At 34.0% G+C, this 17,936-nt stretch overlaps 1 protein-coding gene across 1 annotated transcript in view; it reads right to left on the bottom strand.

The window, feature by feature from the left end:
• LOC123532440 (ankyrin and armadillo repeat-containing protein-like) overlaps positions 1–17,936 on the bottom strand; it is a 92,903-nt gene that overhangs the window by 65,232 nt on the left and 9,735 nt on the right. The window contains exons 3-4 of the mRNA XM_053518370.1: positions 16,203–16,637; positions 12,237–12,260 (exon numbers count right to left, since the gene is read on the bottom strand). Coding sequence (XP_053374345.1) covers positions 12,237–12,260; positions 16,203–16,637 — 459 coding nt within the window. The remainder of the gene's footprint in view (positions 1–12,236; positions 12,261–16,202; positions 16,638–17,936) is intronic.

Genomic DNA, 17,936 nt, shown 5'->3' on the forward strand with positions numbered 1-17,936 from the left:
GTATAACTTATTTTGTTTCACTGTGTACTATATATTATGTAAAATTGCTTTAATATACTCGATGGAGAAACAATAATTCAATAACTGGACTCCTAAATACTGTAAACAATCATGCACAAAACAGTGTATACCTTTTTAAATAATGCAAAAAGTAGCAATATACTTTTGGTACACAAATTTAAATACAAACTTTTACATAGTTAACAACATTTATAAAGCTTTTGGTATTTACAGAAAAAAAGTCAGCACTTATTCTCAAACATACAGTCATGTACTATATCATATCCATAGTCTGCATTCAAGATGATCAACCTCTAAAATACTTTACCTTTCAAAAGAAGCAATTTTACTTTAAATTCTCAAAATGTTGCAGAAAAATGGAAGGTATAAAAAGTAGAAATTAAGTACCCAATTTTCCTTTTCCAAGCTTATACAAAAGAGGCCAAATTTGAAATTTTTTTAGCAAATTCAGCTTTTTACATTTTCTTTTTTACCACCAATATCAATATGACGTACGTACACTTTATCAAATAAAGAAATTAGGCTACTTTTGGTTGTACTAGCAATTTTTCATTTTCAAAAGATATGCTATATGAATAACAATGTTTCATGACCTAGAAATTTCTTAGAATATTCATACAGCAAATTGAATGGTGACCAATATATGAAACATAACTTAACAGAAATAGGAGTGTATAAATATCATTACCAGAAAAATAACCAAAAAACAAAGAAGAGTAAACTGTTGTTCTTACAACAGCATGATGCTGCACTATTCGATTTTTCTATGCCGAACAATTAAGGGCCATTATCAGACCAAATTAAAACTTTTATTATCACAATAACCACTTGCATGCAGAAGCTTCTGCAAATTTTCTAAGTTAAAGAAGGGCCTTAATTTGGCTCAATTTCTAGCAATTATCTTACCTTGTTTGGTAAGCACGTTAATTTAGATGAGGATCATTTATTTTAGTTTCCTAATTTAAGGCTTGACAGTAAACATGCACACAAAAACATACCTAATTTTCTATGTTAAGGAAGGCCAATAAAGGTAAAGGTCTTGTTTATTATAGTGTCACCCCTATTGAAAGGGCCAGCCAATTTGGCTTATGAGACACCTCTATTGTGCATACCAATTACCTCCCAACCCCTACCACTATGCCTGGCGCCAGGCGGATAGAAGTCGGTAACCATTCATTTAACTAGCTCGCGGCTCACGAACCGGCCTTTTCGGAACGAGTCCCATGACAAACATCCCCCGGACGAACGCTTAAAATGGGGCTCAAACCTAATAGGCCTCCCGATCCTGAGGTGGACGCCTTAACCACTGGGCCACGGTGACCAATAATTCCTATCAAAATCAGTGAAGAGTTATCAAAGTTATGTAAGGTGTGTGACTAGGATGCATTGTGTGAAGTTTCAATCCAATATAAATATTTCGGTGTTACTGTGCTACACTAAACTTTATCCAACTTTTCAAAGTCAAAAAAGGGACATAATATATATTTAATTAAACCAAGAGTTATCTATACTAAGTCCACGCAAACTTCTGTTTGGTACACAAAATAACCCTCTCAAAATCAGAAGATCTTTTTTGACATGCAGATAAATATATGTATATAGAACACTGCTGCTGATTCCAATCACATGATTTTATTTGCAAATATCTAATGCTTCCTGTAAACTATACAGAATACATAATACTACACTCTGCATTAGCATATAGCTGTTACTTAGATACTTTGCTGAGTTTTAAACTTCACACCGAAACTGTAGGTCATATGTCCACTTTCTAGCTTTGACGGTGGAGGAAGATCCCAGGTGCCCCTCCATGCATTATATTTCATCACAGGTGGGCATCTGGGTAAATCTACCGCGGCCTTAAAATTCCGTAAGCCATTCGGTTAGCTTCCTCACATGGAAAAATCAACACCCCAAGTAAGGCTTGAACCCACATGATGAGGGGCAAGTGATTCAAAGTCACTGACCTTTAAACCTCCTGACCTGCCAAAGAGACCCCTGTTACTTAAATTTAAATGAATACAGTACACAAAACTTTAGTCAAAGTGGGGCCACAATTAAAATTAAGTTCAACCATAAATTATCTACAAATTAGTTATTTCAGTTGGTTTGATGACTGGGATTCACAATATCCAGTGCATGCAATAGCTTGTAAATGAAATAGGAACTTGAGCTAAAAGTTTTAACACAGGTGCATGTGATACTGACACCTAGGTGAGTAGAACAGCTCTCACTATTCTTTGAACAGCCAAGCTAAAACTGAAATTTTAAATCAATTAAATAATATAATAGTACAGGTATATAGTATAATTATTGCATTCTGTTCTACTAAATGCCATGCTATTATTATAGGTAGACTGTGCAATAAAAATCTGTCAAAGAAAAATGTTATCTATATCATAAGTGGTGCAAGGATCTATATATTAACTATTTTGACTATTTTATAGTGATTTCAGTACAATATGGGATATTGGTAGTATTCAACCATTTTTGTTTGGCCATTTTCAGACATGCTGCTATATAAGAGTATTTTGGGCAATTTTGCTAATTCAAATGACACTATCTGAAAATTTGTTTTTAAAGAGATACGATATAATTATTGTAAAATTCACAAAAACACACCTATGCAAACCAAAAGGTTAAATATAATCACACACAAAATTTACAAGAAATTTACATTAAAGATTAATAAGAACTCAAAGTTGCGTTAAATTAACTGCTTCTTCAAACCTGTATGTTAATTCTACCTCAAACGCTACTGATCTAAACTTTCAACTGAGGATACTTCATTTCAACAAGGGCTGTTTATAAAAACACATTTGCCCCCTCCAGTGATGGTCTAACTGTCTGAGAAACCAGGGGTATCTTTTAGTCTCAAATATGCTATGACTTTAATCTTTGACCACAAGCTACAGTCATCCTCTCATGTGAGATCACTCCAAATCCTAGCTTTCACCAGTTATTGAGTGGAAACAGATAGCTGTGATCTTGGCCTTTGACCGACTGACCCCCAAACCTCTGAGGGTCATCTACTGCACCACAAGCAAGCAATCATCCTGTGATGTTAACCATTGTAGTTTCAAACCTTCTACAGTTAATTAGCTGAAACCATTTCAAGTCTCATGGTTTACTGTAACACTGATTTTTGACCTACTGAGATCCAAAATATTAGCGGTCAAATACTAATTACAGAAAGTAATTCTATGTTTGAGCATTGGTACTACGTGGCAGACACTGTTTTCCAGTAGTAAGGTAGATTGGAAAGGAATAATTAGACAAAATCGCTTCCCCCTCCCCAACCCCCACCCCCCAAAAAAACCTACTGCTTAATTTGACATTAAAAAATTTAAAGCTATCATCTTAAAAACTGTAATTTTCTAATGTCAGTTAAAACTTCTTCTGAAGTTTTATTCAATGAAATAAAATTGGCGAGGACTTTGTCCCAGTGGTAGGGGATTGGAATTTGTCCAACACTTGAACAGAAACTAAAGTGTTTACCAACTGATGGACAGACCAACGTGAGCAAAATAATGTAACCACTCTTCTTCAAAGGGAGGCATAAAATGCTTTTCAGCTTAAAAGGTTTCTAATTATATAACCTGGAATTCATCAGAAGCACAAATTAAACCTGTAGGGAAAAAAATAAATGAGTATGACAAAAATAATTCATCCGGATAAGAGATATAAAGATGGTATCTAGTACACTGCAGAAAAAAATCAACATACGGTATTAAAAAAATAAAATAAAATAAAACAATGCACTTTAAGTATCTATCAATATATATTATAAATAGGCCATGCATCAACCATATTTCCACTAAAATACAGAAAGATGCAGATTATTAGTTATTTTAAGGATTACTATTAATCATGGTGGCCCAAAAAAGCATAACCACTGAGTGAGCAGCATATCAAACTGATTCAGCAAGCGGTTAACCCTCCCCAGTGAAAATGATCAGTGAAATTTCACTGATATTTCAATGAAATTTCAATAAAATATCAGTAAAATAACAGTGAAAGATTTTGGCAAATTATCAGTAAAATTTTGTTGAAATTTCATTAAAATTTCGCCAAAATAACAGTAAAATTTCTGTGAAATTTCACCATATTTCAGAAATATTTTGCCAAATTCTTTCGGTGAATTTTGATGAAATTTCATTGATATTTCTGTGAAATTTCGCCAAATTTCAGAAATATTTTGCCAATTCTTTCGGTGAAATTTCACCAAATTTCATCATTATTTTGCCAAATTCTTTCGGTGAATTTTGGTAAATTTTTATTGATATTTCTGTGAAATTTCACCAAATTTCATCAATATTTTGCCAGATTCTTTCAGAGAAATTTCAAAGACATTTTGTCAAAATTTTGCCAAAATTTGACAGAAATATCAATAAAAATTTACCAAAATTCACCGAAAGAATTTGGCGAAAATTTCAAAGCAAAGAAAGTTACTAAGGTCAAGGTCAAAGTCAGGTAACCCCAAATTACTTGGGGTCATCAGTTAATTGTACTTGAATAATCTAGGAAAAAAGATCAGAAAATTTTTGAAGTATTTTTTTTCTATGTAAGTCATATAACAAGTGACCCTCAGGCTGGGGCCTCTTTTCATTCCAGAGGCATAATTTGACCAAATTTGTTAGGGAACCACTAGGCAATGCTACATACCAAGAATCAAAGGCTTAGGCCTTGAACTTACAGACATGAACATTTTTTAAAAAACAAATGCCTAGATGTAAGTCTGTGTAAAACTTGGGACCCCCGTGGTGTGTCCACTTTTCACCCCAGGGTAATTATTTGAACAATCAAGGTAGAGGACCATACGGCAATATTACATACCAAATATCAAAGGCCTAAGTCTTGTGGTTTCAGGAAAGAAGATTTTTAAAATCCAGGGGTTTTTCTTGCTGTTTTGGGAACATAGCCTATACCCCCAAAATTGGGAATTTTGACGCATAAATGTTCCAGATTGGGAAATATTTAGTCCCATAGGATATAGTAAGGATGTGTTTAAGCACTTTCTCATACACTTGTTTCACATTGTACAACCTCTTGAACATACTGCCATTACAAAATTGTCCATAATTTAGTCAATGTTTGTGCAATTTTGATGATTTTTTTTTCAGAATGTAGATTGGGAATTTTTGCACTCATTTTGGGAAAAAAACACTACTTTTTGGCTTTGGGAATATAACCCAATATCAGCTATAAAAACGGCCGAAAAAAAAACCTTAAGTCTTTTTCTTTATAAGTCTATGTAAAACTTGGGACCCCGGGGATGGGCCTCTTCTCACTCCAGTGACATAATTTGATAAGTCTTGGTAGTAGACCTCAAGGTAATGTTCCATATGGTACCAAATATCAAAGCCCTTAGGCCCTGTGGTTTTTGACAAGAAGATTTTCAAAGTTTTTCCCTATATAAGTCTATATAAACCAAGTGACCCCAGGGCGGGGCCATATTGGACCCTAGGGGAATAATTTGAACTATCGTGGTATGCCCTGTTCCTACGAATTCGTGGTTCTTAACTGTTAAATTTGCGCATGCGCGTTGTATATCTTGCCAGTCAAAATTATTATTTTTTAATAATCAAGTAAAATACTTAAATCAGAACAATAAATATCAAAATCAAACAAAAACATTGTTTTTAACAAGTTTACTGACCTTTTAAACCTTGACCTCTATTATCAGAATCACCCAGATGCTTTCCTATCGATTTCGTGGCTATGATTGGCTTGTCTATAAATAGCACCATGGAATTCTCCACCAAAAAGTATACTGCACAATAAAAAGTTTGTGGTGCACACTATTAATGATGCAAGTTTGATAAATTCTTGGTTTGTCTATTTCAGATGAATTATTTATTTCAACAGGTACTGCTTCTTTCTTAAGCACCAGAAATAATATTTTTAAAGTTGCTTGAACTGTTTATAACAATTTTTAACAAGTTTAACAGTTTTAAACCAACATTAAACCAACATATTTACATTGTAGAACTATACTGTATGTTATAGTATTTATTCTGCACAGTGAGGGCACAGAAAAGTACTGTGCCTCCTCACAACATGCACATCAGTGCACAAAGTCAGATGCACCCAATGACCACATTTGTCGCATTGGCCCCAATTGACAATTTTCAGGTATGGAAATTCTTTCAATCTTGGAGAAAACATCTTCTTGCACACACAGCACACATCTTTCTCATCTATCTCCTCCTCAACATCAGAGTCATCATTTTCATTGGTGTAGGTCAATGTTTTCCTTATGTTTATACCACTTGTACTTGGTCTAGGGGACAGTGGGGCTCTTGTTTCACTGACTTTTTGTTTTTTTGCTGGATTTTTATTGTTCTTGGTTCTGTCAGATTTCAGTTTTTGGTTGTTCTCCTTGTTCTCTTCATACTCAGTTATTTCTTTAAAAAAGTCATCTTCAGTTATTGCTTTGCCTCCAGCTTTTGGCTTTTTACATGTTTCTGTTTGCTTGTGGTCACATTTCTGAGTGTCTTCACTTTGACTTTTTTCTTTGGCTATCTTTTCAGCTTTCATTATCAGAAAATTTTCAAATGCTTCTGTTCCAGATTTCAAGGCGGTGACTTTCTGAACCGGCAGATCCTCTCTGAAGCTTTCACATGGAACAAGCTTCTCCATTGGCACAGCTTCCTTTGAAAAGGGATAGATTCCTGTCTTGCTGAAGCCAGATATTATGTTCATTGGTGTCATTGCTTTGATGTAAGCTTTACAGGCTAGTTGACACATTTCATATCTTGTGATGACTTGACCAATATGTTGTTTCATGAAAAGGGCACACTCTGCATAGTAGAAATTTTTGAATGGCCCGAACATTGACACATCTAGAGGTTGCAAAAGGTGCGACGTATGGGCTGGCAGCACAAACAAGATGATGTGGTTCTGTCTTGCCCAATCTATAAGAGGACCATTTATGTGAGAACCATGGCCATCGTACAACAAAAGAACATAATCATCTCCTTGAATCTGACCTCTGACAAATGGCAAGAAATGATCCTGAAGATATGTTTTAAAGATGTTTCCATTTGACCAACCACTATCGGACATTGCGTGGCCTGCACCTGGTGTTGCACCTTTCATCAACAAAGGACTGAACCTTTTGCCTTTAAAAACAAAATATGGTGGAATGTGATTTCCTATGGCATTAGCACAACCTAGAACAGTGACAGTTGTGGATCTAGGGGATGTTATTGCTTGGGGTTTCGAATTTGGAGCCGCTATTACATTTGGAGGGCGATGTTCTGGTTGCAGACCAGACTCATCAACATTATAGATGTTTTGTGGCTTGTCGTGAAGCTGATATTTGTCAAGTACACTTGAAAGATTTGCATAATAATGGTTAACATTTTCAGGTGTTGTAGCTTTAGCTCTGTTGCTTTCTAATTTACGTGGTTTAATTGAAGAAAGTTCACCTTTCCATCTTTTCAAGAATCCATACAGCCAACAATTGCTAAGCGGTTTACTGTTTGCCTTTTTCCCGTGTTCAAAGGCAATCTCTCCAGCAGCATGTTGTAGCTGGGAATTTGTGAAACCATAACCGAGCTCGGCCATGGTCTTAACATGCTTAACAAGAATCAGCTCCTCTTCATGACTGAAAAAAGTATCCCCTCCTTGCTTAGCAGTCTCATGGTTCACATGACCCTTAACCCTATCTCTTAAAGTCTGTTCTGGCACACCATACTGTTTTGCAGCTCTCTGCACAGGCAACCCTTTCTCTTTTACTGCTTTATATGCACGATCTAAATTTTCAGCAGAGTATTTTCTGTACTTTTTGTTAATTTTCTGTGATTTTTTCTGAAAGCCAAATGATAAAATTTGTGAAAGACTGCATCTCTTAATTGCAAAATAAGATATTTTTATTTTATATTTATTTATAAATGTTCAAAATTACAGTATAAAAAAAGGAGAAATAAATGCTTATTTGTGTGTTTATTTTATCTTTATAATTATGCAGCAAATTTCAAGAGGTCCTTAGGATGTGACCACAAATCTGCTAATTGAATTTTAATTGGTTTCTATTTTTGTGTCGCTAAACTTTTTTCGTGAATTATAGATGATTGTGGGTAAATCTGACTTCTGGGATCGATATAACCTTTCGTGACGTCACAACATGGATGCTGTATAGGATTTCTGTCAAACATATCGGCAAATATTGAAGATATTACTTATTGTAGGTTGTAAATTTCACTGTATTTCAATGAAAATAAAAAAGAATCAACACCTTTACATGGATTAAATAATAAATACGGTAAATTACCTGCTTTTCTCGCATTTTTTACACTCGTAGTGACTGTATGCCGGAAAACTTGCATGGACTTTGGACACGCGATTTTCTCGCACGAGCGAAGTTTCTTATAACCATGAAATCGATAGGAACCACGAAATCGATAGGAATAAGGCATAGAGGACCACTAGATGATATGCTACATACCAAATATAAAAGCCCTATGAACTGAGGTTTTGGACAAAAAGATTTTTAAAGTTTTTCCTTTTGGTTTTATAATAATTTTGAAGGGGGCTACCTAAGGATCAATCCTGTGATGTTTATGTTAGTCTCACACTTATCTTCTTTTTTTCTACATTTCCCCACCCACTTGTTTACATCAATGTTTTCTAAATTTTCAGCATTGTTTTAAAAGCTTTAAACGCTTATTTACTGTAGAACTATCAATTTTCAATTATTCTGCAATTTTTCTTCCACTATAACCATGTTCATGTAATGAAAATATGGCATTTTTCACAGATGGAATCAAATCTTCTATCAATGTGACTTTGCAGACGAAATAGTAATCACCAGTTATTTCCCTTGGTGCTAATATAGATTGTAACCCTGAAAAATTATCCTACCCTTAATTGCATTTCAATTGGAAGAAAATATGCTTTGAATCTGCTGTCCCCTATTTATTAATAACTTGGTGGCTATTTTAGGACATTAATTTGGCACGTGAGTGTACATAGTAAGGCTTTACTTCTAAATAATGATGTATAACTTCATCAGATTTTCTCACCAAAATTTTGATCACCAAAATTTGACAATCAAAATTTCACTGAAAAATAAATTTTGGTGAGAAATGAATTGCACCAAATTTCATTGAAATTTCGGTGAAATTTTAGTGAAATTCCACAAAATTTTTATCATTTTGTTAAATTTCACCCGTTTCAATGAAATTTCAATGAAATTTGCTGAAATTTCACTGAGATTTTGTTGACATTTTCACTGGGGCTTACTCTGCTAAATAATGAACTTGTCCATCTTTCAATTTGGACCATACCATTAACTACTGAAAGGGGTCATTGCCAAAAGGATACTGACTAAATAGCGAACAGTGCAGATCAAGATCAGACTGCACAGATAAGAATTAGAAGTAACTGTTGTTTAAAGATTTTTCTATTTTTAGCTCTTTTAACCATAGAAAGCCTCTACGCAAAAAATTAGGAAAGCTCCTTGAAAGGATGCTACCAGCCAAATTTGGTGATGATCCATCGATCATTTCATGAGTTGTTTAAACGTTTTTAAATTTTTAGCTCTGGCAGACCCTAAATGGTGTACTATCTGAATAAATCTGCCAGCCCCTTAAACTGGCTAAGCAGAACCATTTTGAACAAATACCAGAGAGGTTTATAACAGGGTGCTCAAGAACAAGTTTGGTGAAGATCCATCATGCATTTCATGAGAAGAATTTTTTTCCTTTTTATTTAGCCCTGGCAGCTCCCAAAATGGAACATGTAGAACCATTTGAACATATCTGAGAGAAATCCATTTAAGGATGCTAGCTACAGGCAATTTTGCAATATTCAAGCAGTTTGTAAGAAGAAGTTGTTTAAAAATGTTCTTTTAGTTTCAGCTCTGGCAGACCCAATAAAAGGCAAGGCGAACAATTTGGAAAAAACTGAGAGATTTCAATGCAAAAATGCTATACACGGCCAAGTTTGCTGACAATTCATTAAGCAGCTAGTTCATTACAAGAAGATTTAATGTTTAAAGGTTTTTCTATTTTAGCTCTGGTGGCCTCTAAACATTGCCAGTTGGAATCATTTGAACAAATCTAAGAGATGTCTATACAAGGATGCTACAGAACAAGTTTAATGCAAATCCATCAAATGGTTCATGATAGATGAATTAAAAGTGTTTTTTTTCTTTCTATTTTTGGCTCAGCTGCCCCTACAAGAGGCCATGCAGAAACAGGACCATACAGGTATGCTACAGACCAAGTTTGGTGAAGATCCGACTCATGTGGTTCATGAGAAGAAGTGTTAAAATGCTCCAGTTAAATTATCTACAGAGGCCCCAAATCTGAGGTAGGACAACACTGATCAAGTTTGGTGAAGATCCATGAGGTTGTTCATGAGAAGAAGTTGCTTTAAGGTTTGTTTTCTATTTTCTGGTGCCGTCTTTAAAAGGGGCCAGGTAAAACTACATGAAAACCTTGAGTCCATACCAGGATGGTACAGACCAAGATTGGTGTAATTGTGACTTTAAGTTTCAGAGAAGGATAAGGATAACAGACCATCAACATTTACTAACAGCTCACCAGAATATAGGATTAAATTAATTGCCAATAAAATAGAAAATCTTGGTATTCCACATACTGTATAATTTCAGTATAAGTGCTCCCCCATACACCTTAATTAGTACAAATAAATTCTGTACTTTTGTAACGCATTAAAGTGTTTAAGGGGACTAAAAATTGAATCAGTTGTCAGCACAAAAAAAAAATTTCAACATTCTGAACAAAATCTGAAAATAAAATATAAATTAAACCAAGACTGTATATTAGGACTATCTATATAAACTATAAGAGTAATCTATATTTGGATGTCACATGACTTTCAGACAATTCTTCTATGTTAGACTAATTCACGGTGTTCAACCAGTAACACCAGCAAGCGGTATTGATGCTGAATGTGTGGTAAATGTAAATTCAATAATTAGCTTCACATAGAATAACAACAAAAGTTGTCACAGGAGACAGCGTGCTCGACTATTTCGATGCTGGATAGTGAAACTGGGCACATCTGAGGAAGCTAGAGCTGTCATTGGAGTGTTTAATGACTCCAATGGTGGATGAAGATATTGCAAAATAGCTCGAGTCTGTGTCAAAAATATTAAGTTATAAGAGAGATAAAGATAAAGTGTATCAAAACACTAAATAAGTATAATGCTAAGCAAAAAGGGGGCATAATTCATAAAATATTGCTGCAAGAGTTATACACATTGTGTCATATGATGTGGGTGATGATGTGGAACAACTACTTCAAGTTTGAATAAAATCCATTTAGTAATTACTAAGATATAGTGAAAATGCATCTAAATTAACCTTAAATTCTTAGTAAAAGGGGGCATTATTCATAAAAAAATTGGTGCCAGAGTTATGCACCTTGATGTGGGTGATCAAGTGGAACAACTATTTTAAGTCTGAATCAAATCCATTTAGTAATAACTGAGATAGAGTGAAAGTACACTACTAAAACTTTAACCTGAAATTCTAAGTAAAAAGGGGAGATAATTCATCAAATATTGGTGCAAGAGTTGTCGCTCTTGTGTCATATGATATGAGTGATGATGCTGAACAACTACTTTAAGTTTGAATCAAATCCATTTAGTAATAACTGAGATAGAGTGAAAGTGCATCAAAACTTTAACCTGAAATTCTAAGTAAAAGTGGGGGATAATTCATTAAATATTGGTACCAGAGTTAAGGACCTTGTGTCATATGATGTGGGAGATGATGTGGAGCAACCACTTTCAGGTTGAATTAAATCCATTTAGCAATACTTAAGATAGAGTGAAAGTGCATCAAAACTTTAACGTGAAATTCTAAGTAAAAAGGGGGGATAATTCATGTAATATTGGTGTGAGAGTTATGGCCATTGTGCCATATGATGTGAGTGATGATGACAAATAACTATTTTAAGTTTGAAACAAATCCACCAAGTAAATACAGAGATCAGGAGAAAAAAGAGAAAGTATAAAAAAACTTTAACCAAGGTGGGGACGCTGAAGGACGCCAACGCCGGGTTGAGTAGAATAGCTCTCCATATACTTTGTATAGTCGAGCTAAAAATTACTGCACACTGTTTGCAAATTATGTATGATAACCATAAATTAAAGTTAAATTTATCTCACATTTCGCATCGCCACTGAAAAGCATTACCAGTTGCACACAGTGTAAGTTACATGTATAAATACGCACCTCGCCCTCCTCGGTAACGTGCTTCTACTCAAAACAACTCACATTTTTAATGAAAATTCTTAAAACTAATACTATACAGTAGCACTTCGTTAACTCGAACTCGAAGGGACAAGCAAAATTTGTTCGAGTGATCGGTTGTTCGAGTTATCAAAAAAAAATCATTACAGTGGGATTTTTCCGGGACCTGACAACCAGTTCCAGAGAAGTTTAGGGTGGTGTACAAATTATCCAAGTTCAAGTTAAGGAAGTTTGACTGCAGATGGAGAAAAGAATGTAATCTTTAACTACTTACTCCAATGAAAAAGTCCCTTATTAAAGAAAACCGTCTCAAAAATAGCAGTCAGAGCCTACCTGACAAGGCAATAATATTGGTATTTCTTTTCCATTAGGCACTGGATCATTATCATAAGTTGCTATAACTTTATAACAGATTACATTGAATCAAGCCTGATTCGCTTCTCATCAGTTCCGTCTAAAAGGCAACATTACAACCTGCTTTCTTTCAAATTTAATTCCTTTTTTATTCTTCTTGATTTAGAAGTCAAAGACACATTATTTAGATCATACGGCAACTTTCTAGTTCCTGATAGTGAAAGCAGACCCAAAGTGCCCCTCCAGGAATTATTTCAGGTATGGTTTGTTAATCAAGAAATAACCTATAGCAAAACCGTGTTTTAATACTTATTTATACACTATGGGCAGTTTTGCTATAAATTATTTTGATAATTTATATCTTTTATTGTAAAATTTTGATAAAATATGATAGAAGTGTATAAATATCATGTCAACTTGAAGTCAACATAATATCGTTTGATGATTAAAGAATTGATAGTCATTTATCTAAGAATGTGATATAGTTAATTTTGATTAACCCTGCCTTTTTTTTAGCAATCATGGTATACTAAGAAATTCAATACAATTTCAACCATTTTAATATACTGGCAAGAGAACAGTCCCCGGACAGTAGTAATCGCTGTCCACTCTCCCTAAATGCTTTATTTTCAAATTTTGTTTACTGGTGATTGTTTTTCATTAAAACAGATGCAGGTTTTCTTGATAACTGTTCAGTTTGTTCTTTTTATAGGTATATGTATAACTTTAAAAATTCTAAGATTCACAACATGAGTATAGGTTTTTATATTATCACTGATGGGGGTATCTGTCTACATGAGCATGCATAAGAGATGCCTGTCCAGGGCCTGAGGCATTTGTAATAGCAGGATTTTGCATTAGTCAGACACGCAGACAACATTATCATTATGTAACGAGTACTGATATTTTCTGTCTATACGTCTAGGTCTCAATTTATAGACATGAAAAAAACAAGTGACAGTGTTTAAAATGTGACAGTTTATGTACCCCTTATTGGGCCCCTTGAATGTGCATGAAAGTGACATCATTTCTCGGAAAACTCCATGCCGCAATAGAAACAGACCCAAAGTCTCTTTTGATAACCACATTTTTACTATAGACCTGCTTTAACATTTCTAGCACAGTATTTGTATGATTTTTGTCCAGGGACTGCTCTCAAGTCAGTAGTGGTGAAATAATATTTTAATATATTGACAAATATTGTTCAACCATTTTGTGCAGTATCTTTTAATATGTTTAAATAAATAAGATAACCTGTTTAAATAAACTTTAAATATTAAACTATGCAGACATTTAGCTCTAATGGGTTTATCTCTTAATCCCATTTGTATATTCACGTTCTTTTGAAACATTAGGTGAAATTTCAATGACAGTGTTTACATATTCAGCCAACAGTAAAAATTAACACCAATTACAACTCCCTAAATGGTGAAAACCATAAATAATATTACACTTAGGTTTTATAATAACACCTGTATAATGTGTAACACCATTAAAAAACACAAGTTCTATAACCCGTCTTGACCTGAACCAAAAGAAAATTTCAGTTTCGAGGTGTTTCCTGTTTATGTCAGATATTAATAGGGATAATTTCCATTTTTCTAAGATTTCGAATTAGAGTTACGCCGTATTGTAATTTGACTTGTGTCAGACTTTACAGGTTCTGCTACAGATTCCATGACCACAAAAGTTTTGGCTTTTCAACCTTTTGAAATGTTTTTTTGCAGGCCATCAATGTTTGAGTAAATTCCCTCTCTAACAAGAAACTACTTTTGAAAAAGTGCATGCCCCAAATACTGCTTCATTTGCATGAAAGTGGTATGTGATATATAATATATCGGTAAATGTTTTGTCAAAATTTGGAGTTTCAAAGGTGCTATCTCAGAAACATGTCCACATAGTTTAATACTAAAAATGAAAAATAAAATCATTATACAAATACCAAAATCTGTTTTTTAGTTTGATTTTAATCAGACACGAGCTGAACATCGAGTGTTTTCAAAGGTTCGCAAACATTGCAGATGTTTGTACATCACATTTCTCTATTATCAAACTTTTGAGTGTGGTATAATAGTTTTTACTTAATTGTTCCAGATCAAACAATATTATTTACTCTGAAAAATAAACATTAGGCATGAATTTCACAGCAATAATTGTTTTCTTTCTTCACTCTTTTCTTCACAAGACATTAGACTGCACATCAAGTTTGCAAATTACCTTGCTCATTTTCTCAAAAATCAAACAACTTAAAAATGACATCAGAGGTTAAGCATGTAAACAACCTCAGAGGTAATATACAAAATAATGACACTAATAGAATTGTCCACAGTCAATATCATAGAGAACATATACCCCTTATCATGAATTGAAAAAAACCTCTTGATTGCTAGTACCTGTTCAACCTATTGCGCTAATTTACAGGGAAGATTATAAGTTTGGTTTGATTTTGCAGGCTGCTAGTAATTTTCTGGTTATGCTTCTAAAACTTACAGAAACTACTGTTTAATTTCTAATATAATAAGGCATGACACACTTTCTAGTTGGTTAATATTATAATACATCACTTCAGTAAGAAGAAAAAAGGACAAGAGTTAGGAAGCAACAAATGTTTCATGGCATCTTTAGACCATTATCTTCTGTAAAACATGGCTGCACAGTCAGACCTCTCCTTACAACACACGTAAGCTAACTTATTATTACAAAGGACTTAAATAGAATGGATTTGAAACTTCAATCTTCCTGTCACTTAAGACAAAATTTGTAATAATTGTGATACTATTTGACAATTACAAATAATGATGTTAAATTGAATATGAATCCAAACTAATTTCATTGCTATGACTTGTGGCAGTATCCGGAAGCAATCATAGTCCCACGATTTCCTGCTACTCTGCCAAATCACAAGATTATTTATGGTTTAATTAAGATGAGATAAAGTTTCTAGTCCATTTTATTTAGGATCCTTGTTTACTTAATTCTACATATCAACATAAAAACAAACAATTTCCTTACTTTTCTGAGATCGTTTTTCTAGATGTTAGCAAGAAACAAAACCTTCTGTCATGCATTCAAATTATTACTATGACTACACTATAAGAACAGTATGATTTGACCGAGGTTCAATGTACTCAGATGCATACACATCCCTCGATTTCAATTCTTCTCTCTATCAGATAGAACAATCTTCCTTGTTAGAATATTAGATCATCAAGTCATGCAGTTATAAAAATGATACATGCAACTTTCGTGCAATTAAGATTTATTCAGAAAACACCTCAGACAATTTTTTAAGTTGACAAGCAATAAAAAGATCAGAAGCAATCCAATTACTATGTTTGAATGATTCATTATAATCATTAATATCAAACTGTCTATAAACAATTAGCGGAAATATATGATAAGTAACAACCATATAAAGGAAGAGATATCAGACGTATCTGTTTGTAGTAATATTCTTATAGAGATCTCTTGTTATACACATCCATCATAAAGAAGCTATTGTTGAATATGGCTAGTAAGAAAACTCCGACCCGTATAGATAATTACTGAAGAAGAATACATGAAATGAAACGTAAAAAGTTTTAAAATGATTACCTGTGAGATTCGGCAATAATCTTGTGATGTCTGGAATCTTCATCCGTTTCTTCATACCAATTAGGAACGGCACCATATAACTGATGAACTTTAACAGGTAAATCTGCCGTCGAATCTCCGACTTGTTCGCTAGATTTTCCATGATCAACTGTTCATGGAGCTGAAGTCTCGAGTTCAAACGCTCATAAGACACATGGTCAAGTTTATCATCAAGGATTTTAACAACACTTGATACGACCCAGTCTGAGTCCATTAAGAATAAATCCTTATAATGTGTGACATTGTTTTGAAAAAGGGTCATTTGCACCATAAGATCTTCTACATGTGACATGAAGAATCTCCGCTCCTCGGCCATCTCTTGGTCTCCGGGAGTTTCTGCTGGCAGTTTGTCATAAACTGAAGCATAATCTGGATCCTTCGTTACATCTGTGAGACCTGCATGTGTGTTAAATGTAAATTCATCAGTGCATGCTGTAGATTAAGTACATTTAAGACTAAGAAAATTCAGATTATATATAAAAATGCAAGAGAAAATCTGGGTGTTGAATGAAATTTCCCACTCTGATTTTGTTAAATGAAAACAAAAATGATAGTCATCAATTTTCAAATGGAATGAAGTGAGTATTTGGATACAATTGAAACAAGAGCTGTCTGATGACAGCGCGCTCAACTATTCGAAGAATCGATTGAAGAATTAGAATGGGGTCAAAATATTTCCACGGATATTCAGACAAAAGAAATAAATAGATTAGACAAACAATGTTCCTGTATTACTTTGATTTCGACAAGTCTTGCACTAAATGGCAATATATGAGCCAATTTCAAAGTCCAAAAAGGGCCATAATTCAGTCAAAATAGTTATGTACTCTTGCCTACAGATGTAAATCATAATGATAAGCAAGTGTTCAAAGTTTAAAAGCCATATGTCAAATAGTTTTGACAAAACATGGACTTGTATAAAAACAGAACCAATCTCAAAGTCCAAAAAGGGCCATAATTCAGCCAAAATAGATGACAGAGTTAATATGTTCTCTTTCCTACAGATAGAGACTATTATACTAAACAAGTGATAAAAGTTTCAAAGCCATATGTCAAACACTTTACAAAAAATATGAACTGGTACGAAAAACTTAACCAAGATGTCTAAGTCAAAAGGGGCCATAATTCAGCCAAAATCCTTGACGGAGTTATGTACTCTTGCCTATAACTGGACATGGTGATGGTAAACAGGAGTTGAAAGTTTCAAAGCTTTCTCTTAAAAGACTTTGTCAAAATATGAACTGGTACGAAATATTAACCCAGATTTCTAAGTCAAAAAGGGCCATAATTCAGCCAAATTCCTTGATGGAGTTATGTGCTCTTGCCTATAACTGGACATGGTGATGGTAAACAAGTGTTGAAAGTTTCAAAGCTTTATCTCAAAAGACTTTGTCTAAATATGAACTGGTACGAAAAACTTAACCAAGATTTCTAAGTCGAAAGGGGCCATAATTCAGCCAAAATCCTTTATGGAGTTATGTACTCTTGCCTATACTGGCCATGGTGATGGTAAACAAGTGTTGAAAGTTTCAAAGCTTTATCTTAAAATACTTTGTCAAAATATGAACTGGTACAAAAAACTTAACCATGATTTCTATGTCAAAAGGGGCCATAATTCAGCCAAAATCCTTGATGGAGTTATGTGTTCTTGCCTATAACTGGCCATGATGATGGTAAACAAGTGTTGAAAGTTTC

Source organism: Mercenaria mercenaria, chromosome 11, assembly GCF_021730395.1.
Source record: "Mercenaria mercenaria strain notata chromosome 11, MADL_Memer_1, whole genome shotgun sequence".
NCBI classification, from domain to species: domain Eukaryota; kingdom Metazoa; phylum Mollusca; class Bivalvia; order Venerida; family Veneridae; genus Mercenaria; species Mercenaria mercenaria.